This window comes from Podarcis bocagei (assembly GCF_964188305.1).
Source record: "Podarcis bocagei genome assembly, chromosome: W".
NCBI classification, from domain to species: domain Eukaryota; kingdom Metazoa; phylum Chordata; class Lepidosauria; order Squamata; family Lacertidae; genus Podarcis; species Podarcis bocagei.
Genome location: NC_138131.1, coordinates 93,653,343 through 93,676,616, shown reverse-complemented (window position 1 = coordinate 93,676,616; position 23,274 = coordinate 93,653,343). Strand labels below are relative to the sequence as shown.

At 50.1% G+C, this 23,274-nt stretch overlaps 1 protein-coding gene across 1 annotated transcript; it reads left to right on the top strand.

Annotated features, from left to right (window-relative positions):
* The first annotated feature begins 18,420 nt into the window (after positions 1–18,420).
* On the top strand, positions 18,421–22,853 carry LOC308578331 (tapasin-like). Its single transcript, XM_081178607.1, has 6 exons — positions 18,421–18,768; positions 19,584–19,916; positions 20,418–20,744; positions 21,113–21,202; positions 21,965–22,005; positions 22,333–22,853. The coding sequence occupies exons 1-6, from the start codon at positions 18,663–18,665 to the stop codon at positions 22,333–22,335; spliced, it is 900 nt and encodes a 299-aa protein (XP_081034733.1). The 5' UTR covers positions 18,421–18,662; the 3' UTR covers positions 22,336–22,853.
* Positions 22,854–23,274: the final 421 nt, after the last annotated feature.

Genomic DNA, 23,274 nt, shown 5'->3' with positions numbered 1-23,274 from the left:
ATATGGAGAACAAGGAACCCTCTGGAGAGAGAGGGAACCTTTTTCTCTCAAGCAATGATGACCTGGACCAGAATTGACCAAATTTGGATTACTAGTGGTATGGCTCCAAAGATTAAGAAAGTGGAAATCTGCCCAAAAACTTGCTCCGACCATAATGCCGTGAGGATGGAGATGAAACTTACAATAACTGGTCAATTTAGATGGAGAATGAATGACACCCTCTTTCGAGATAAGGAGATCCTTACGAAGGCCCAAAAGACTTTAAAAGACTATTTTGAAATAAATCTGAGGGCCGACGTGGAGAAAAGAGTGATCTGGGACGCAAGTAAAGCGGTGATGAGAGGCTTCTTGATTCAACAAAATTCAATAAAGAGGAAAAAACAAAATGAGAAAAAAGAAAAGATTTTGGAAAAGATAAAGGAAGGAGAGAGAAAATTAAGAACAAAACCAAAGTCCCAGGAGATTTTAAGAGAGATCAAGCTATATCAAACACAATATATGGAATTGATGAATCAAGAGATTGAATGGAAGATAAAGCAAATGAAGCAAAAGACCTTTGAATCAGCAAATAAATGTGGTAAACTTTTGGCATGGCAACTGAAGAAAAGGCAGAAATTAAATACAGTCACAAGCCTAGAGGTGGATGGAAAAAATATATCTAAACCCAATGAAATTAGAAATTGCTTTTTGAGTTACTTTAAAAAACTTTACACTCAAGGCCCGCAAAATGAAGAAGATATAGACAAATTCCTTGATAAATATGGACTACAAAAAATCTCTCATCAAGGCAAGATGGATCTGAACCAGAGAATTTCAGAACAAGAGATAGAGGCTGCCATTCAGAATATGCAATTGGGCAAATCTCTAGGACCAGATGGACTGACTTCCAGATACTACAAATCGTTGAAGGAATGGTTGATTCAACCACTAAAAGAAGTTTGTAACGAGATTCTTGAGGGAAAAAAGGCACCAGAATCGTGGAAAGAAGCATATATTTCACTCATACCAAAGTCAGAGATTGAAAAGACCCAACTTAAGAACTACCGCCCAATATCATTACTTAATGTGGATTACAAAATTTTTGCAGACATTTTGGCAAAAAGATTTAAAAGAGTGTTGATGGAGAAGATTCATAAGGACCAAGCAGGCTTTCTCCCTAAAAGACACCTAGCAGATAATGTAAGGAATGTAATAGACATTTTGGAAAAGCTAGAGGTGAATATAAACACTAAAGCAGTACTGATTTTTGTGGATGCGGAGAAGGCCTTCGATAATATTTATTGGAGTTTTTTGATAAAGAATCTTCATGGGATGGGGGTGGGTCAAGGTTTTGAGAATGGTATGGCTGCAATATATTTTGAACAAAAAGCTAAATTGATTGTAAACAATGTAGTGACTGAGGAACTTAAGATAGAAAAAGGAACACGACAGGGGTGCCCAATTTCCCCATTACTCTTTATTTCAGTTCTGGAGGTGTTGCTGAATATGATAAGAAATGACCAGCAGGTTAAAGGAGTGCAGGTCGGAGCTAAACATTACAAGTTAAGAGCGTTTGCAGATGACCTAGTATTGACTTTGCAAGAGCCAAACACTAGTACGAAAAAGGTTTTAGAAATAATACAACAGTTTGGCCAGGTAGCTGGATTTAAGTTGAATAAACAAAAAACCAAAGTTTTAGGAGAAAACTTAACAGATATGGAAAAGGAGAAATTCCAAGAGGAGACAGGGTTGACAGTGGTCAAGAAGGTGAAATACCTAGGGGTTTACTTGACATCTAAAAATGTGAATTTGTATAAGGACAATTATGAAAAATGTTGGTCAGAAATCAAAAAAGATCTAGAAATATGGTCAAATTTGAAATTGTCAATGTTAGGCCGAATCGCAGTGATTAAAATGAATGTATTGCCTAGAATGCTATTTCTGTTTCAGACCTTGCAGATTCTTGACAAGATGGAATGTTTCAAGAGGTGGCAGAAAGACATTTCGAAATTTGTCTGGCAGGGCAAAAAGCCCAGAATTAAATTTAAAATATTGACAGATGCTAAAGAAAGAGGGGGTTTTGCCCTGCCGGACTTAAAATTGTACTATGAGGCAGCAGCTTTTTGCTGGCTGAAAGAATGGATGCTCCTCGAGAATACGGACATTTTGGATCTGGAAGGTTTTAACAACGCTTTTGGTTGGCATGCATATCTATGGTATGACAAAGTTAACAGTGCCTTTAAAAATCACATTGTTAGAAAAGCATTATTCAATGTTTGGATAAGATATAAAGATCTGTTGGAAAACAAAACCCCTAGATGGGTGTCACCAGTGGAGGCTAAAGCAGTGAAGAAACTCAATATGGAGGTCGGATGGCCGAAGTATTGGGAAATTTTAGAACAGGATGGAGATAAATTCAAACTACAAAGTCATGAGAAACTGAAACATAAAGTACAAAATTGGTTTCAATATCGTCAAATATTGGAGTTTTACAAACAGGACAGGAAAATTGGTTTCCAGGTGGAAAAATCAAAACTAGAAACTGAACTGTTAGAACCCAATACTAAGAATTTATCTGAATGTATAACTTGTTGCTGAAATGGAGTACACAGGATGAAACAGTTAAATCGGCTATGATTAAGTGGGCACAGGATGTTGGACATAACATTATGTCAGCTGACTGGGAATGGTTATGGAACACCGGTATTAAATTTACGGCATGTAATGCCTTAAAGGAAAAAATTATGAAAATGGTTTATAGGTGGTACATGACCCCAGTCAAGCTGGCAAAAATCTATCATTTGCCCGATAACAAATGTTGGAAATGCAAAGAGACTGAAGGTACCTTCTACCACCTTTGGTGGACATGCCCGAAGATTAAGGCCTTCTGGGAAACGATCTATAATGAAATGAAAAAGGTACTTAAATGTACTTTCCCTAAAAAACCAGAGGCCTTCCTCTTGGGCATGGTCGGCCAATTGGTGTCAAAGAAGGATAGAATTTTTTTTATGTACGCTACAACAGCAGCAATAATAATAATAATAATAATAATTTATTATTTGTACCCCGCCCATCTGGCTGGGTTTCCCCAGCCACTCTGGGCGGCTTCCACAGAAACCAAAAAACACTAAAATATCATACATTAAAAGCTTCCCTGAATAGGGCCGCCTTAAGATGTTTTCTGAATGTCAGGTAGTTGTCCATCACCTTGACATCCGATGGGAGGGCATTCCACAGGGCGGGCGCCACCACCGAAAAGGCCCTCTGCCTGGTTCCCTGTAGCTTCGCTTCTCGCAATGAGGGAACCGCCAGAAGGCCCTCGGCGCTGGACCTCAGTGTCCGGGCAGAACGATGGGGGTGGAGACGCTCCTTCAAGAATACTCATCGCAAAGTATTGGAAGACACAAGATCTACCCACTCTGGAAGAATGGCAGATGAAAGTGATGGACTATATGACATTGGCGGAAATGACTGGCAGAATCCATGACCAACGAAAAGAGACGGTGGAAGAAGAATGGAGGAAATTTAAAAGTTATCTTAAGGACTACTATAAACTTAATGAATGTTAAAATGTTATGGTTTTCAGAAACAAAGGGATACAGTGATATAAGGTCATAACACAAAGAGGACTAAGATGACAGAGGCTGGAAAGTAAGAATTGGGAGTTGCTATGAAATTATGGGCATTGGGATGCAGAAAGGGGGGGTATGGGGAAGTCCAAGAAAAGAGGTTTATGAAAATATGTTATGAAATTATGCGTGTATGTTTGTCTTTCTAAGTGTTTGTTTGTTCTTTAAAAAATCCTGTAAAACCAATAAAAATTTTATATAAAAAAAAAAAAGGATATTAAGTTGGTGCGCAAGGGGCGGAGACTCAGACGGGACTTCGCCGATCTAGCCATTAGACGTAGAGTTGCACGCAGCAGCTTGAGAATGGAAACTGTAACTCAATAAAGACTTTTACTCAATGATCGCTGGCTAGCGTGATCCTCTGTGAGCTAGGATCGGGGAGCAACTCTGACAGAATACAATGTCAAAACCATTTCAAAACAATACACCTCAGGTTCATCAGAACCTTTTGACTTCCCTCCCCCCATGTTTCTTCAAATAAACATAAATTCTCTGCATCTTTTAGTTTTCCCACTGTTAAAGTATACTAAAAATAATTTATCAAAATTAATTTCACATTACAAGTCTTCACACAAACATGCTAATGTTTTAAACTATTTGCAGTGATCTTTTAAATAATACACAAATTTACTCCAATCCTTCTCAAATACTTGATCTTCCTGATTTCGGTTCTTCCCCGTCAGCTTTGCCATCTCTGGAAAGTCCGTAAGTTTCATCTGCTATTCTTCTTTTGTTGGCACATCTCCTTGCTTCCATTTTTGGGCTAGTAAGATTCTTGCTGCTGTTGTTGCATACATAAAATGTTTTGTTTTTTTAAAAAATTTTCTGGGAATCTGTTCACCTATTATACCTAAAAAGTCATGGTTTTTCCACAAATGTATATTTAAACATTTTATTTAATTCATTATATATCCTTTCCCAGAAATCCCTTACCTGCCTTGCCCCTTTGTACCTGGGCAGGTAAGGTCCTGCCCACCTCTAGTCACATGCGGAGGAAGTTTGTCCCAGCCCAGGAGGAAACAGGAAGTTTACTACTGGCTGGTCCAAGCATTCCTATTTATGTCTACTCTAGGAATGTTGTACTTGACTGCTAGGTGTTTCACACCCTCCAGTCTGAAACCGGCTATTTGGCCAAATTCACATAACCTATCCAGCACTTTAGGTACATTGGAAAGGGGATCTTCCACCGTTATTACTAAGTCGCCTGCAAAGGCTTTTAATTTGTAATAATAATAATAATAATAATAATAATAATAATAATAATAATAATAATAATAATAATAATAATAATAATAATAATAATAATAATAATAATAATAATAATAATAATAATAATAATAATAATAATAATAATTTATACCCCGCCCATCTTTATGTCCTACTCTTATGCCTTGAATATCTTGATCTAATCTTAAGACTTTCGCCAGAACTTCCAAAACAGTTATAATTACCAATGGTGATAAAGGACAACCCTGTCTGGTACCTTTTGTAATATCACAAGTTTCTGTTAAAGTGTTGTTAACAATCAGTTTGGCTTTCTGTTCATCTCCGCCAAGCTAAGCAGTTCACTCCTTACCTCTCTCGCCCTGACCTAGCCACTGTGATCCACGCAAAGGTAACCTCCAGACTTGATTATTGTAACTCACTCTACGTGGGGCTGCCCTTGAGACTGACCCAGAAACTCCAGCGGGTGCAGAATGCCATGGTGAGACTCCTTACGGGGTCCTCGCCTTGGGATCACATTCACCCAGTGCTATTCCAGCTGCACTAGCTCTCAGTGGAGTACAGGGTCAGATTAAAGGTGCTGCTTTTAACCTTTAAAGCCCTATACGGCCTAGTACCCTCATACCTATGAGACTGTCTCTCCTGGTATGTCCCACTGAGGACCTTACGGTCTTCAAATAAAAACATATTGGAGATCCCGGGCCATAGGGATGTGAGGCTGGCCTCAGCCAGAGACAGGGCTTTTTTGGCCGTGGACCCGATCAGGTGGGACGCTCTGTCACAAGAGACTGGGGCCCTGCGGGACTTGACATTTTTCCGCAGGGCCTACAAGACGGAGCTGTTCCGCCAGGCCTTTGGCCAAGGCACAGTCTGACCCCCTCTCTCCTTCTGTAATCTTCATAGAACTCTAGCCCAATGGTTGCCATTAATTTGATTCTGAACTGATTTTAGAATGTTTTTTAATTAATTGACTGTGATGTTATGTAAATTGTGCTATTTTTACTGGTGTTAGCCACTCTGAGCCTGGCTTTGGCTGGGGAGGGCGGGATATAAATAAATTGTTGTTGTTATAAATAGCTCCCAGTCCCATATGGAAAGGTTGATCAAAGTCCATCATCTCTAAATTATTTTTCATAAAGTTCCATGAAATATTGTCAAAGGCCTTTTATGCATCTATAAATATTAAAGCTGCTTGCTTGTCATTCCAGGTCTCCAAATATTCTATTAGGCCTACCATATCTCTTACATTGTCTTTCATATGTCAACCAGGAAGGAAGCCTGCTTGACCTTCATGAATTAATTCTTTCACCAATTCTTTTAACCTATTTGCTAAAATGTTAGCAAAAAGTTTATAATCATTATTTAATAACGAAATTAGCTTATAATTTTTCACCATAAATGGATCAGCACCTTGTTTTGGAATTATTGTAATATATGCTTCTTTCTAAAAGACTGGTAATTGGTAATGTTCCTTTATTCAGTATGTTATTCAGAACATTCTTCAATGGCTGATTCATGGCCCCTGCCCAGAAAGGCTTCCCTTGGGGCTCTGGCAGGGGGAAAGGATGGCCTGGCAGGGGCTCCCCCATTTCAAGGGGGATTCTGGCCATCCCCCCCAGACTTGGCAGAGAGAAATGGGGGGCAGCAGGACCCTCTGCTCCCAGACTTGGGGGTCTGCCCCTGCCATTCAGAAGCAGAACACCCCCCTGCAGCCCTGGGACCCCCTTCTGGGTAGTGCTTAAGAGCGGTAGTCTCGTAATCTGGGGAACCGAGTTCGTGTCTCCGCTCCTCCACATGCAGCTGCTGGGTGACCTTGGGCCAGTCACACTTCTCTGAAGTCTCTCAGCCCCACTCACCCTACAGAGTGTTTGTTGTGGGGGAGGAGGGGAAAGGAGAACGTGAGCCGCTTTGAGACTCCTTAAAGGGAGTGAAAGGAGGAATATCAAAATCCAAACTCCTCTTCTTCTTCTTCTTCTTCTTCTTCTTCTTCTTCTTCTTCTTCTTCTTCTTCTCCCCCAGGCACCCCAAGGGGGAAGAGAGAGGAGACTCACCGGACTCTTCCCAGGAGGGAAACAGAGGCAGCACGCACGCGAGGAGGAGACAAGAGATGCCCAAAGCGGCTGGGCACGGAGGAAGGGGATTTTGCTCTGGAGGACCTGCTGCCTGCTGTCTCTGCTTCCTGTCCTCTCTAGGACTCCAGCTCTGTTCGATTTAACCCTTTGCAAGCTGAGCGCAGCCAGCAGGTCGCTCTCCCTCCCTCCCAGAATGCGGATGGTCCAGAGCATGTGCAGAATTCTCTGTGATTCTCGGCTCAGAGGCCATCAAGACAGCAGCCTCGTGCCCTGACCCCAGATGTGCGGGCGGGGTATAAATAGTTGTTGTTGTTTAGTCGTGTCCGCCTCTTCGTGACCCCCTGGACCAGAGCACGCCAGGCACTCCTGTCTTCCACTGCCTCCCGCAGTTTGGTCAGACTCATGCTGGTAGCTTCGAGAACACTGTCCCACCATCTCGTCCTCCGTTGTCCCCTTCTCCTTGTGCCCTCCATCTTTCCCAACATCAGGGTCTTTTCCAGGGAGTCTTCTCTTCTCCTGAGGTGGCCAAAGTCTTGGTGCCTCAGCTTCAGGATCTGTCCTTCCAGTGAGCACTCAGGGCTGATTTCCTTCAGAATGGATAGGTTTGGTCTTCTTGCAGTCCATGGGACTCTCAAGAGTCTTCTCCAGCACCATAATTCAAAAGCATCCATTCTTCGGCAATCAGCCTTCTTAATGGTCCAGCTCTCACTTCCATACATCACTACTGGGAAAACCATGGCTTTAACTATACGGACCTTTGTTGGCAAGGTGATGTCTCTGCTTTTTAAGAGGCTGTCTAGATTTGTCATTGCTTTTCTCCCAAGGAGCAGGCGTCTTTTAATTTCATGACTGCTGTCACCATCTGCAGTGATCCTGGAGCCCAAGAAAGTCAAATCTCTCACTGCCTCCATTTCTTCCCCTTCTATTTACCAGGAGGTGATGGGACCAGTGGCCATGATCTTCGTTTTTTGGATGTTGAGCTTCCCCCTCCCTCCTGCCCCGCCCTCCTTCCTCTCGGGGCTCCGAAATCGAAAGGGGAAGCGGGACGGAGTCTCCGCCATCGCCGCCTCTCCTTGCTCTCTCCCTGCCGAACCTCATGGCTGCCCAAGCCGCTCCGCTCCGCGCCAAGGGGCTCCCGCTGCTGCTGCTGCTGGGTAGGTCGTGGCCGGACGCCTGGGTCCCCCAGGGACGCAGACTTATAAAAAATATTGGGGGGGGCCCGGGAAAGCTCATGAATAATAAATAAGCTCATGAATATGCAAATAAAGTGGCACCGCCTCCTCGTGAGCGAATAGGGGAGAGCGTGCTGCGCCTATTAATCAGCTCCGGAACAGCTGATATGCGGGAAACGTGGGGCTAGCCGGAGAAGAGAGGGCGAGCCCCCTCCGCTCCGGCTCTTGACTGGCTGGGAGGTGTGGCCGGTCGGGATTCCCCTGTTCTCGCGGGGGCTGAAATTCCCCCCGGCAGTGCCTTGGCAGTGGCGGTGGTGCTGCGAAGCAGCGAGGCAGGAGCCCCCGCCCCCGGGGATTACCTAATCTCGCGGGGGACGGCCGGGGCTGTCCGACTAGGGCGCGCGGCTGGCTGGCTGGCTGGCGAGGGAGCAGGTGGGGAGGAGGCGGGGGACGGCGGCGGTGCTCTGCTGGAAGAGCGCCTGAGATTATTGGGGGGGCTGGGCCCCCCGCAAAAAATTTTTGAGTGGGCTTGAGCCCCCTCAGGCCCCATGGAGTCGGCGCCTATGGGAGGAGAGCTCGGGGCCGGACGCCTGGGTTCCCTCCGAGTGGGGGGGGGCGGAGGGGGAGAGCTCGGGGCCGGATGCCTGGGTTCCCTCCGAGGGGGGGGGGGCGGAGGAGGAGAGCTCGGGGCCGGACGCCTGGGTTCCCTCCGAGGGGGGGGCGGAGGAGGAGAGCTCGGGGCCGGACGCCTGGGTTCCCTCGGGGGGGGGCCGGAGGAGGAGAGCTCAGGGCCGGACGCCTGGGTTCCCTCCGAGGGGGGGGTGGAGGAGGAGAGCTCGGGGCCGGACGCCTGGGTTCCCTCCGAGGGGGGGGGGCGGAGGAGAGCTCGGGGCCGGACGCCTGGGTTCCCTCTGAGGGGGGGCGGAGGAGAGCTCGGGGCCGGACGCCTGGGTTCCCTCCGAGGGGGGGGCGGAGGAGGAGAGCTCGGGGCCGGACGCCTGGGTTCCCTCCGAGGGGGGGCGGAGGAGGAGAGCTCGGGGCCGGACACCTGGGTTCCCTCCGAGGGGGGGGGCAGAGGAGGAGAGCTCGGGGCCGGACGCCTGGGTTCCCTCCGAGGGGGGGTGGTGGAGGAGAGCTCGGGGCCGGACGCCTGGGTTCCCCCCTCGCAGGGCGCGGGAGGAGGAGAGCTCGGGGCCGGACGCCTGGGTCCCCCCCTCGCAGGGCGCGGGAGGAGGAGAGCTCGGGGCCGGATGCCTGGGTTCCCTCCGAGGGGGGGTGGTGGAGGAGAGCTCGGGGCCGGACGCCTGGGTTCCCTCCGAGGGGGGGCGGAGGAGGAGAGCTCGGGGCCGGACGCCTGGGTTCCCTCCGAGGGGGGGGCGGAGGAGGAGAGCTCGGGGCTGGACACCTGGGTTCCCTCCGAGGGGGGGGCGGAGGAGGAGAGCTCGGGGCTGGACACCTGGGTTCCCTCCGAGGGGGGGGCGGAGGAGGAGAGCTCGGGGCCGGACGCCTGGGTCCCCCCCTCGCAGGGCGCGGGAGGAGGAGAGCTCGGGGCCGGACGCCTGGGTTCCCTCCGAGGGGGGGCGGAGGAGGAGAGCTCGGGGCCGGACGCCTGGGTTCCCTCCGAGGGGGGGGGCGGAGGAGGAGAGCTCGGGGCCGGACGCCTGGGTTCCCTCCGAGGGGGGGGCGGAGGAGGAGAGCTCGGGGCTGGACACCTGGGTTCCCTCCGAGGGGGGGGCGGAGGAGGAGAGCTCGGGGCTGGACACCTGGGTTCCCTCCGAGGGGGGGGCGGAGGAGGAGAGCTCGGGGCCGGACGCCTGGGTTCCCTCCGAGGGCGGGGCGGAGGAGGAGAGCTCGGGGCTGGACACCTGGGTTCCCTCTGAGGGGGGGCGGAGGAGGAGAGCTCGGGGCCGGACGCCTGGGTTCCCTCCGAGGGGGGGGCGGAGGAGGAGAGCTCGGGGCCGGACGCCTGGGTTCCCTCTGAGGGGGGGCGGAGGAGGAGAGCTCGGGGCCGGACGCCTGGGTTCCCTCCGGGGGGGGCGGAGGAGGAGAGCTCGGGGCCGGACGCCTGGGTCCCCCCCTCGCAGGGCGCGGGAGGAGGAGAGCTCGGGGCCGGACGCCTGGGTTCCCTCCGGGGGCGGAGGAGGAGGCGTCCCTCGCCCCCGTGGTCAGATTTCCTCCCCCTGCAAGGCAGAAACTCAGCGGGCGAGGAAGGGGCTGGCGGGGGAAACTTCTCCGGTGGGATTTCTGCCTGTCGCCAAGCGGGGCGGTGGGGGGAGGGTTTGGCCCGGGACAGTCCCTCCGCTTTCGCTTTCGCTTTCCTGGCCGAGTCCCGAATCCGGCCCCGTTGCTGCCCTGCTGCTCCTGCCATCTTCGCTTGCGTCCCAATGGAGCCTCCCTGGGCAAGGAGGGCTGAGGGGACCCCCTGGGTGTGGGGGGAGGGAAGGGATATAGTCATATAGTCCATCACTTTCATCTGCCATTCTTCCAGAGTGGGTAGATCTTGTGTCTTCCAATACTTTGCGATGAGTATTCTTGCTGCTGTTGTAGCATACATCAAAAAAGTTCTATCCCTCTTTGACACCAATTGGCCGACAATGCCGAAGAGAAAGGCCTCTGGTTTTTTAGGAAATGTACATTTAAGTACCTTTTTCATTTCATTATAAATCATTTCCCAGAAAGCCTTAATCTTCGGGCATGTCCACCAAAGGTGATAGAAGGTACCTTCAGTCTCTTTACATTTCCAACACTTGTTATCGGGCATATGATAAATTTTTGCCAGCTTGACTGGGGTCATGTACCACCTATAGACCATTTTCATAATGTTTTCCTTTAAGGCATTACATGCCGTAAATTTAATACCAGTGTTCCATAACCATTCCCAGTCAGCAGACATAATGTTATGACCAACGTCCTGTGCCCACTTAATCATAGCCGATTTAACTGTTTCATCCTGTGTATTCCATTTCAGCAGCAAGTTATACATTCTTGATAAATTCTTAGTATTGGGTTCTAGCAGTTCAGTCTCTAGTTTTGATTTTTCCACCTGAAAGCCAATTTTCCTATCCTGTTTGAAAAACTCCATTATTTGGTGATATTGAAACCAGTTTTGTACCTTATGTTTCATTTTCTCGTGACTTTGTAATTTCAATTTATCTCCCTCCTGTTCCAAAATTTCCCAATACTTCGGCCATCCGACCTCCATATTGAGTTTCTTCACTGCCTTGGCCTCCACAGGAGACACCCATCTAGGGGTTTTGTTTTCCAACAGATCTTTATATCTTATCCAAACATTAAACAATGCTTTTCTGACAATATGATTTTTAAAGGCACTATGCAGCTTAATTTTATCATACCATAGATATGCATGCCAACCAAATGCGTTATTGAAGCCTTCCAGATCCAAAATGTCTATGTTCTCGAGGAGCATCCACTCTTTCAGCCAGCAAAACGCTGCTGCCTCATAGTACAATTTTAAGTCCGGCAGGGCAAAACCCCCTCTTTCCTTAGCATCTGTCAGTATTTTAAATTTAATTCTGGGCTTTTTGCCCTGCCAAACAAATTTCGAAATATCTTTCTGCCACCTCTTGAAACATTCCATCTTGTCAAGAATCTGCAAGGTCTGAAACAAGAATAACATCCTAGGCAATACATTCATTTTAATCACTGCAATTCGGCCTAACATTGACAATTTCAAATTTGACCATATTTCTAGATCTTTTTTGATTTCTGACCAACATTTTTCATAATTATCCTTATACAAAATCACATTTTTAGACGTCAAATAAACCCCTAGGTGTTTCACCTTCTTAACCACCGTCAACCCTGTCTCCTCTTGGAATTTCTCCTTTCCCATATCTGTTAAGTTTTTCCCTAAAACTTTAGTTTTTTGTTTGTTCAATTTGAAGCCGGCTACCTGGCCGAATTGTTGAATTATCTCCAAGACCCTTTTGGTACTAGTGTTTGGCTCTTGTAAAGTCAGTACTAAGTCATCTGCAAATGCCTTTAACTTGTAATGTTTAGCTCCGACCTGTACACCTTTAACCTGCTGGTCATTTCTAATCATATTCAGCAACACCTCCAGAACCGTAATAAAGAGCAATGGGGAAATTGGGCACCCCTGTCGTGTTCCTTTTTCTATCTTTAGTTCCTCAGTTATTACATTGTTTACAATCAGCTTAGCTTTTTGTTCAGAGTATATCGCACCCATACCATTCTCAAACCCTTGGCCTACCCCCATCCCATGAAGATTCTTTTTCATAAAACTCCAAGAAATGTTGTCAAAGGCTTTCTCCGCGTCCACAAAAATCAGCACTGCTTTGGTGTTTATATTCACCTCTAACAATTCCAAAATGTCTATTATATTCCTTACATTGTCTGATAGATGCCTTTTAGGGAGAAAGCCTGCTTGGTCCTTATGAATCTTCTCCATCAACACTCTTTTAAATCTTTTTGCCAAAATGTCTGCAAAAATTTTGTAATCCACATTAAGTAATGATATTGGGCGGTAGTTCTTAAGTTGAGTCTTTTCAGTCTCTGTCTTTGGTATGAGTGTAATATAAGCTTCTTTCCACGACTCTGGTGCCTTTCCCCCCGTCTAAAATCTCGTTGCAGACTTCCTTTAACGGTTGAACCAACCACTCCTTCAAAGCTTTGTAATATCTGGAAGTCAGTCCGTCTGGTCCTGGAGATTTGCCCAGTTGCATGTCCTGAATGGCTCCCTCTATCTCTTGTTCTGTTATTCTCTGGTTTAAATCCACCTTGCTTTGATGAGAGATTTTTTGTAATCCATATTTACTAAGGAATTCATCTATGTCCTCTTCAATTTGTGGCCCTTGAGAGTATAGTTTTTTAAAACAGCTCAAAAAACAGTTTCTAATCTCGTTAGGTTTAGATATATTCTTTCCATCCACTTCTAGGCTTGTAACTGTATTTAGTTTCTGCCTTTGCTTCAATTGCCAAGCCAGAAGTTTACCACATTTATCTGCCGATTCAAATGTCTTTTGTTTCATTTGCTTTATCTTCCATTCAATCTCTTGATTCATCAATTCCATATATTGTGTTTGATATAACTTAATCTCTCTCAAAATCTCCTGGGACTTTGGTTTTGATCTTAATTTTTTCTCTCCTTCTTTTATCTTTTCCAAAATCTTTTCCTTCTTCTCATTCTGCTTTCTCTTTTTTATTGAATTTTGTTGAATCAAAAATCCTCGCATCACAGCTTTACTTGCGTCCCAGATCACTCTTTTTTCCACATCGGCCTTTAGATTTATTTCAAAATAGTCCTTTAAAGTTTTTTGGGCCTTCATGTGGATCTCCTTATTTCGAAACAGGGTGTCATTCATCCTCCATCTAAATTGACCAGTTGTTGTAAGTTTCATTTCCATCTTCACGGCGTTATGGTCGGAGCAAGTTTTTGGGCAGATTTCTATCTTCTTAATCTTTGGAGCCATCCCACTAGTAATCCACATTTGATCAATTCTGGTCCAGGTCATCATTGCTTGAGAGAAAAAAGTTCCCTCTCTCTCAAGAGGGTTCCTTGTTCTCCATATGTCTATTAGGTCCACATTTTCAGTCATTTCAAAGAAGGTCTTCGGAAGTCTCCCTTCCTTGGAGATTGTCAGTCTTTGTGCCTTGTCCATGTTTGTAGAAACCACACCGTTCATATCTCCCATAATTATTACATTGTAATCCAAATACCGTATTTTTCGCCCCATAAGACGCACTTTTTCCCCTCCAAAAATGAAGGGAAAATCTGGGTGCGTCTTATGGGGCGAATGCAGACTTTCGCTGAAGCTTGAAGAGCGAGAGGGGTTGGTGCGCACCGACCCCTCTCGCTCTCCAGGCTTCAGGAAAATATCCGCCGCCCAGGCAGCCCTGTGGGAGGTCCCACAGGGTTGCCTAGGCTGCGGATAGCAGCCTGCTTCTCGGAGCGTCGGGCGCCCTGAAGGCAGAGCGCCCGACGCTTCGGGAACAATTCCGCCGCCCAGGCAGCCCTGTGGGAGGTCCCGCAGGGTTGCCTAGGCTGCGGATAGCAGCCTGCTTCTCGGAGCGTCGGGCGCCCTGAAGGCAGAGCGCCCGACGCTTCGGGAACAATTCCGCCGCCCAGGCAGCCCTGTGGGAGGTCCCGCAGGGTTGCCTAGGCTGCGGATAGCAGCCTGCTTCTCGCAGCGTCGAGCGCCCTGAAGGCAGAGCGCCCGACGCTTCGGGAACCATTCCGCAGCCCAGGCAGCCCTGTGGGAGGTCCCACAGGGCTGCCTAGGCTGCGGATAGCAGCCTGCTTCTCGCAGCGTCGAGCGCCCTGAAGGCAGAGCGCCCGACGCTTCGGGAACCATTCCGCAGCCCAGGCAGCCCTGTGGGAGGTCCCACAGGGCTGCCTAGGCTGCGGATAGCAGCCTGCTTCTCGCAGCGTCGAGCGCCCTGAAGGCAGGGTGCGCAAGGCTTGGGGCGGCAGCGGACTGCTTGCGCGCACCTAGAAGCTTGGGGCGTGCTGAGGTCAGCGCGCCCCAAGCTTCTGCATGCCGGCAAGCAGTCCGCTGCCGCCCCAAGCCTCCCGCACCCGGCAGGAGGTCCCGCCGGGTGCGGGAGGCTTGGGGCGGCAGCGGACTGCTTGCGCGCACCTAGAAGCTTGGGGCGTGCTGAGGTCAGCGCGCCCCAAGCTTCTGCATGCCGGCAAGCAGTCCGCTGCCGCCCCAAGCCTCCCGCACCCGGCAGGAGGTCCCGCCGGGTGCGGGAGGCTTGGGGCGGCAGCGGACTGCTTGCGCGCACCTAGAAGCTTGGGGCGTGCTGAGGTCAGCGCGCCCCAAGCTTCTGCATGCCGGCAAGCAGTCCGCTGCTGCCCCAAGCCTCCCGCACCCGGCAGGAGGTCCCGCCGGGTGCGCAAGGCTTGGGGCGGCAGCGGACTGCTTGCCGGCATGCAGAAGCTTGGGGCGCGCTGACCTCAGCACGCCCCAAGCTTCTGGATTAGCGCAGGGGTCCGCTAGCCCTGGGAGAGGCGCCGGCTCTCCCACGCTAGCGGAGACCTTGCCGGCACGCAGAAGCTTGGGGCGCGCTGAGCTCCGCACGCCCCAAGCTCCTGGTGTAGCGCAGCGCACCTGGGGGGGGAAATAAAAATTTTTTCCTTCATTTCCCCCCCTAAAATCTAGGTGCGTCTTATGGGCCGGTGCGTCTTATGGGGCGAAAAATACGGTAATCCATCAGAGTTTCATGGAGCTTCTTAAAGAATTCCGCCTTGCCTTCATTTGGTGCATAAACTCCAACTATTAAAAATTTTTCTCCTTGTGCTTGTATTTCAACTGCCAGGTATCTTCCTTGTTCATCTTTAAACATCATTTTTGGAGCCCATTTCTCTTTTACGTAAATCACAACTCCTCTTTTCTTGACTTTGTCTGATGAAATAAATTCTTGTCCTAGTCTTTTATTTATAAATAGTTTCCTGTGTACCCTGGTTACATGGGTTTCTTGTAAGCAAATGAAGTTCAATTGTTCTCTTTTCAAGATATGAAACACTTGGCGTCTCTTCAAAGGCATGTTCAGCCCATTGCAATTCCAACTAAGGAATTGCAGGGCCATCTTGTTATTTTTCTGTTACTCCTCCAACCGCTCCAAGTTGTTGCTCTTCCTCTGATGGTGGTGGGTTGAGTCCAAACGGTAGGTTCAGAATGTCTAGTGCTCTCCTTTGTTCTGCAATTGGATCCACCGTTCCCTTCTGTAGATCCTCTTGGTTTCTCTCCAAAAACTTCTCTTTATCTTGAATTGTCTTTATTTTCACCTTCTTTCCCTTGTAGTTAAAGGACAATCCTTGTGGGAACTCCCACCTAAAGAGGATGTTGTTCTTCTTCAGCAGGTAGACCAGATCCTTGTAGAAGGTTCTCACCTCCAAGATATATTTAGGGATGTCTTTAAAAATTTGTATAGGTGAATTTTCAATTTCCAAGGCCTTTTGATAATGTAGTTTTAATATTTTGTCTCTTTCTTCCTTGGATCTAAGGGTAATCAGACAATCCCTCGGAGTCTTTTTGTTCAGTCTCCTGCCCAGTCTAAATGCTGTTGTTATCTTAAATTCTTCCTCCTCCAAATCTTCCCAAAAGTCAGCAAACTTTTGTGTTAGGAACTCCACCAGGCTGTCCCCTTCGCTCTCGGGAATTAATCTTAATTTCAAATTTCTTTCCTTTCTCTGTAATTCCATCAAAGACAAAGTTGCATCATGTTCATAAACCTTTTTAGCAATCGGTTCTAGCTTCTCCTGTGTCTCTCCGGCAACACTTCTGGCTTCCTCTGCGATTTTACGTGTTGCAGAATTTTCTTCAATCAACCTGTTTATAGATTCTGTATTGCTTGTCACACTTTTTGTGTTCAAGTCCAATCTTGCTGTTAGTTCTGTTAATTTCTGTGTATTTTCTGTACTCTGCTTTGTCAAAGTCTCCAAAGATTGATTTATCTTGAGTAACGCCTGTGTCACTGACTCCATGGAAGCAGCTGTCACTTTTTCTTGTCCTGCTGTTCCTGTAGGAGTTAAACCTGTAATTGAGCCTCTTTTCTTTTGTTGCTGTTGTTGCTGTTGTTGCTGCTTAGCTTTGGCTCTGGTGGTTATCTCTTCTGCTGGACCACTCATGTCCCAAGGACGTTCCCACAAAAACAGTCCGCTGATGGAAAATTCCACTGTCTTAAACTGTTACAACCGTTACTTTAAGCCCTCTAGGGGGAGCAAAACAAAATGTCCAAGTGAGGAAACAAAGAAGTTAAAAACAAGTATATCAGGAGGCTTGAAAATATATGCTGCGACACTTTTTCCAGTAGATACTCTTTCAACACACTCCAATATACTGTAGCAATAAAGTCTTAAAACTTTGTATCAAACGAAACTTCAACCATGTAACTTTCCCAGAAGTTTAAAGACAGTTCAGTGCCCTAATGTCTTATTTGGCAGTCCGTTTCAGGGTGTTAAGGCAGCAGAAGATTTTTTTCTTTTAAATAAATCATGCAGTTCTTAATGTCCTTTTTTCCTCCCCTCTGCCCTGCTTGCTAGAGGGGAGATCTAGATCCAATGTCAGGTTTAAGTAGTCAAAGGATGTTTCATACGGATGCAGCTTTAAATTTCCGTTGCTTTAGCTGTCATGCAGTCGGGGGAAGGCAGACTTCCTTAATTTTCACCTTCCCCATTTTCAGCCAGATTTCCAATTTTAAAATTTTTCAAAATAACGTTCAGTCTTACTCACAGGCTTTTCAGTCCCAAATTTACAGGAAGAAATCGGCGCTCTCCGTTCATGGCGACGCGGCTTCACTCTGCGGGCTGGGTAGCGACTCTCAGCACCGCGCTCTCCTGATGCCGTTCCGGAGCCTTTAAAAAGGCTCTTTCTGCAGTAAGGGGGGCGCTTCTGGTGCCCACCGAGTCTCCTTGTTCACAGGCTTCAGCGCCTGTGATTTTAGGGGTCCCCCGCTTGCCGTAGCGGGTCAGACCCGAACTCGCAGAGCATTCCTCCTCCGGAGCTCGGAAAGAGGACCGCCATTAACGCTGGCGCCGACCGGAAGCCCCTGCCGGCCTTCCTGGACCTCTTCTGAAGGCCGGAGGGGGGGGGAAAGGCTTTGCTCCCCACCACCAGCATTTAAAAGAGGTCCCCGGAGATTTCCCTATGGGCTTTCGTCTTGCGAAGCAAGCCCATAGGGAAATTCGTCTTACGAAGCGCCTCCAAAACAGAAAACCCTTTCGTCTTGCGGGTTTTCCGTCTTGCGAGGCATTCGTCTTGTGGGGTACCACTGTATATCACTATATATGCAAACAACTACAGTTCCGTACATTCTTCTCTGGTATATAGGTTCAGTGCTTTTTTTCTAAGAAACGTTCAGGGTTACTCTCATTTTGACTCAAGAAAATCACCATTTCATAGTTCCAATTGGGAAAAATAAATACAGTGAAAGGACAAAAGAAATCATCTCAGGAACTCAGGAGTCCTATTGTTGTGGATTAATTTCATCTAGTTATGCTTATTCTGAATGTACTTCAAATTGTTTTCCAACCTCAGCATTTACACGATTCAGAGGTATCTGAACCAAGCAAACTGCTTGGTTGCTTTGGTTTATTAACTGGCGTTTAAATCCCATTAAATAGACAAAACAAATCCTCCTTAGAGGGCATCTTGTTTTCGCTGAGATTCCTGCATCGCAGGGGGTTGGACTAGATGACCCTCGGGGGTCCCTTCCAATTCTGTGATTCTGCGAGTTGAACTGAACTGGCTGACACAGAACGGTGGAGTTGGGAACCCCAAAGGTCATCCACTCCAACCCCCTGCGATGTAGGTTGGGGGGGTCCGGCAGTGGAGAGACAAGGCTCATCATTCCCCCCCCCAGACACTGGTTCACCTCCCCCCGCTTTGTCCCCCCGGCAGACCCCTCAGGGGCCCTGTGGGGCGGTCAGGCCTCGGCCACCCCCCCCGCCCTGGCTGAGTCCGGATGCCAGCGAGGCGGAATCCTCCTGCGAGATCAACGCTTACGCGCCGCAAGAGTCCCACTTTGTCGCCTGGGCGGAGGGGCTGGTGGGCGGAGGGGGCTGCCCCCGCGCCCTGGAGAGGGGCAAGTGGCTCATCGCCAGCATGCAGGCCCCCGAGGCCGAGTTCGGGGTCAGCAGCGTCCTGCACACGGAGGAGGCCCCGCCTTGGAAGCAGCAGGATGGGGTCAGCAGCGTCACCACCACCGCAGGTCCCACCTGGCGAGCGGAAGGGGAGCAGCCGAGCGGCCTAGCGGTCAGAGCCCTGCGCCAGCAGCCTGGGAGAGAGGGACCGAGGGCCAGTCGGTGCTTCTCAGGCAGGCCGGCCTGGCAGGGTCAGCGCGGGGGAAGGGGAGGGGAAGGGGAGGGAGGCCGCCTTCAGCCCCTGGGAGGAGAAGGCGGGGCAGAAAGGCCATGATTTAAATGAGGAATGTCCAATGTCATTGGTTCCACCCTCCTGGGGGGCGGGAGATAGGGGGCACCGTGGGGCAAGCGGAAAGCAGAAATCCCTGGATCAAAGGCATCTGCTGGGTTGAACTACTTGGAGTAGTTTGAAGTGGATTTTGAGTCATTTGGCAAGTAATTGTTGCTCTTTCAAATCTTGCTTTCATCTTACTGGGTCGTTCAAACAGTTGTTCCAAACCATGCCTCTTTTAGGGCACTGGCTGAAAGGGAGAGCGTTCATGGGGGTCCCCCCAAATTTGAGAACCACGAAATTAAATGAATAAATCAAATAGATGGTGGGCTTGTTCAGAGCGGTCTTTCCCATAGGGCGCTGGCCTCTCGGGGGATCGCTCTCCTGCATTGGCATGAGGGAGAGTTGCGCCCCCCACAATGGCTGGCAGTGCGCAGCTACGGCCACCCCAACACTATCGGGCGGACATTTGCAGCCTGGCACCGCATCTGCTAAACACAGCCCTGGGTTTGTTGTTTTTCCCTTCTGGGATTCCTCCCTTGCACGGGGGTGGGTCTAGATGACCGCTGGGGATCTCTCCCGCTCACCTCGCCCTCCTCCCTCCTTGCGCAGCGGTGCTGTCGGTCTTCACGCGGACGCCGCGCCTGGAGTCCCGCCTCGGGCGCCCGGCAGTCCTGCACTGCGGCTTCTCAGCGCCGGCCTCGGCCTTCTCGGTGGAGTGGCGCCATCAGTTCCGGGGGGCCGGGAAGGTGGTGCTGGCCTTCGACGGAGCCACGCGGGGGGTGTCGGTGGCCGAGGAGGGGGCTGAGCTGCTGCTGGACGCCGAGGGCGGCGGTGCCTCCCTGCGCCTGTGGAGCGTGGCCGTCCGCCACGAGGGCACCTACATCTGCACCGTCTACCTGCCCCACCTGCACGCCCAGCAGGCGCTCGAGTTCAAGGTGGTGGGTGAGTGAGCGACCGGGGGGGTCTCCCTTGCAGGGAGGGCGGAGGGAAGGAAGGGGAAAGGGGGTCCACTGCCCAAAGGGACCCCCATGGAGCCAGCATCTTGCATTCTCACAGTGGCCAAATGCCGGCCAGGCCCTAGGGATCCAGATAGACTGCTCCTGGGCCTGGAGGCGCCAAAAGAACATAGGGAGAGTGCTTCAACCTCGCAGTGGCCCAATTGCCCTGAGATCCCTGCCTGGCAGGGGTTGGGCTAGATGACCCTTGGGGATCCCTTCCACCTGTCTGATTCTACGCTTCTAAGAACCAAGCGATCCAGAGAGACTGCCCCTGGGTTGGGAGGCTCCTGAAGAAGCGCCTGGCCACTTGGTCAAGCCAACGGGGACCCTGTCTTCCTCAGGATTCGAATCCAAGAGCCCCCCTCTCCCCTCCCGGCAGCTGGGAGCCTGCAGTGCTCCTGGTTGTCAGCAGGGGGCGCTCTGCTCACTCCCTCTCGCCCTGCAGAGCCCCCCCAGGTGACGCTGCGCCCCACGACGCTCTCCGTGCCCCCCAGTGCCCGGCCCCAGCTGGCCTGCGAGGTCTCCGGCTTCTTCCCTCTGGGTGCCTCGGTCAGCTGGAAGCGGAGGGGGTCCGGCGCCCCCCAGGACGCCTTCCTGGACATCGGGGACTCGGGGCACCGCCAGGCTCCTGACGGCACCTTCAGCTTCACCAGCTTCGCCCGCCTGCTGCCCGTCCCGACCGAGGACCACGGGGTCTCCTACGTCTGCCATGTAGGCCATGCAGGGCTGGGCGAGGCGGGGGTCAAGAAGGCGGTCGTGCTCCATGTGGCAGGTGGGGGTCTGCACTTGGGGGTCTGTGCCGGGGTCCCCTGGGGGCTGGGTAGCAAGGCCCAGAAGATTGGCTGGGGGTGCGATTCCTGACTGGCGGAGGTTGGGAGGTCGCCTGTCCTGGGTGATTTAGCTGGGATTCCTCCCTTGAAGGGGGTTGGGCTGGATGACCGCTGGGGTGCCCTCCCAACTAGGATTCTGTGAATTGGCACTGATCAAGTCGGGCATGGGGTGGAGGATATGGGGGGTGGGGCGAAGGTGCAGCTTTGGGACCTGCACTGGGTGGCCAAGGCAGGGTGGGGGTCTGACATCGCCCCCCTTCTCCCTCTCTGACGCCCCCCTTCTGCCTCTGCCCCTTCTCCCCCCACCCAGGGTCCCTGGGCCCCTCCCTGGAGGACGCCATCGGCTTGTTCCTGGTCGCCATTGTGCTCCTGGGGGTCTTGCGGTCCTTCTTCCGATGGGGTAAGGTTGTTCCCACCCACCCCTTCTGTACTGTTATTTTTGTTATCAATATGGTCCTATTTTACCATTTGGTCAATATTTTAGGGGATACTTTAGCTGAGATTCCTGGGGTCCCTTCTGATTCTACAATTCTAGGATTCTATAAATGTACACAGCATCCTCCTTTTCTGGATCTCCGGGCAGTTTGTGGCATAAAAATGCACGATGAAAACACAACGTACATGATAAAAATGAGAACCAAAACAAATAACCCAGCCTCCCTCAAGTCTAATTATTATAATGAAAAATAGAAATATTTTCCTGGGGGAGACTATTCAGAATCTATTAAGACCATGCAAATATTGACAGTAAAAGCAGTTGAGAAATCTCTCCTCCACCACCTGACCCCTTTGAATGGCGGAACTGGCACTGGCCAATTGACTCCCCTTTCCCACATTTGCCAGTACAAGAAGCTCAGCCGGGAGAGCCTGAGACTCTTGATATCAGCGTTGTGGGTTCAAGATTCCTGCCTTGCGGGGGGTTGGACTAGATGACCCTCGGGGTCCCTCCCGGCTCCAAGGCTCTTTGGAACTCCCTGCCTCTTGATACCAACCAGGCGCCTTGGCCAGACTCTCTTTGGTCGCCTGCTAAAAACATCCCTGCCCAGCGGCTCAGAAATGTTGATTTCCTTTTTAGCTTTCTGCATGCTTTCAAGTATTCCTGTCCATTTCCCTGGGTTTTCTGGTCATTAACCTTTCCCTGCTTCATTATCCTCCTTTTCAGCTTCTGAAGAAAAACCCAAATCGGAGAAGCCCAAATCCGAGGTCAGTGTCCAAGATACGCCCAAGACTGCCAAGTTCTCTCGATTCTTCATTTTTATATTCTTTTAAAAAAAACATCTCTGTGCCACCCACTGAGAGGCAGTGCGGTGCAGTGGTGAGAGGGCCAGACTAGGCCCTGGCAGAGAGATCTGGGTTCGAATCCCCAGTCCCTGGCCATGATAAAGCTCTCAGGGGTCCCGGGGGGCAGGATCCAGTCTGCCTGCTTCACAGGGTTGTTGTGGAGCAATTCCTGCAATTGCAACCCCCAGCCAGCTAATGTTTCCTCTCTGAATCGGGTCAGTATCTCACGGATTTCTCTTCTTTCTGCAGTAACGGACTCTGGGCAACCCTGCTCCCGGCTTGGTTTGTTGCCTGTCTCCGGATCCCGTTGAAAGAGCAAAGTGGATCGTAGGCCCCCGGACTCCTGGGTCCCTCCTCTTTGGCTGCCCAGTCTTGCCCCACTGGTCCCTTGTGGGAAGCCCCCTTCCCCTGCCTTTTTGGGGTCAGGGGTCTGCTTGGCTTCGCATCCTGCAGATTCACAGCTCTGATTTTAAGGAGGGGGCCAGATCTCTGCATAGCAAAAGCCCCCCTTTCTGACAGTCCCTGCCCCTCCTCACTTCCGTGCTGTGAAATTATTTAAGTGTAGAATTGGGAGGGGGCCCTGAGGGTCATGTAGTCCAACCTTCCGCAAGACAGGAATCGCAACAAAAGCATCTCTGAACTCTGCACATGCTCTGGGAGACTCTTGAGGGGGGCCTGTGTTGTCTTTGGGATTGTGGGAGAGAACCTTTTTGGAGGAGGGGAGGCTGACTTGAGCAAGATTGGCATATCCCTCCCCCCCCCCAAATAAATCAATCAGGGATCCTCCACTTACAGAATGTGGGTCATTGGGTGTCCCTTTACCTCCCCCTCTGGGGGACCTGAAGTGGTACAGTCCAGACCCAGGTTTATCCCCTCTAGAGACCTGGGTGCAAAAGGAGCCCGTTTCCCCGCAACATCCCTGCAGAGACGGCCAGGCAGAGCAGCTTTCGTTCCCCTCGGCCCTCTCTCTCGATACGGACTAGGACCTGCCCCCCTTCCCTCCCCCAGAGCCCAGAACTCGCCCCCCTCCCCATTCTGTGTAGATTCTGCTGTAGACTGTGTTAACGGAAAAATCTGAGGGCTCCCTTGGACAAAACAAAGACACCAACCAGGATAACTTGGAGCAAAACAGCAGCCTGTAGGCTTGGCCTTTATTGAACTGATGCATCAGGGTGTTCCCCTCACTTGCAG

Coding starts and splice junctions, on each gene's coding strand:
- LOC308578331 (XM_081178607.1), top strand. CDS start 18,663: ATGCAGGCCCCCGAGGCCGAGTTCGGGGTCAGCAGCGTCCTGCACACG. Junction 18,769..19,583: donor CAGCGTCACCACCACCGCAG/GTCCCACCTGGC, acceptor CTCCTTGCGCAG/CGGTGCTGTCGGTCTTCACG. Junction 20,745..21,112: donor GGTCGTGCTCCATGTGGCAG/GTGGGGGTCTGC, acceptor CCCCCCACCCAG/GGTCCCTGGGCCCCTCCCTG.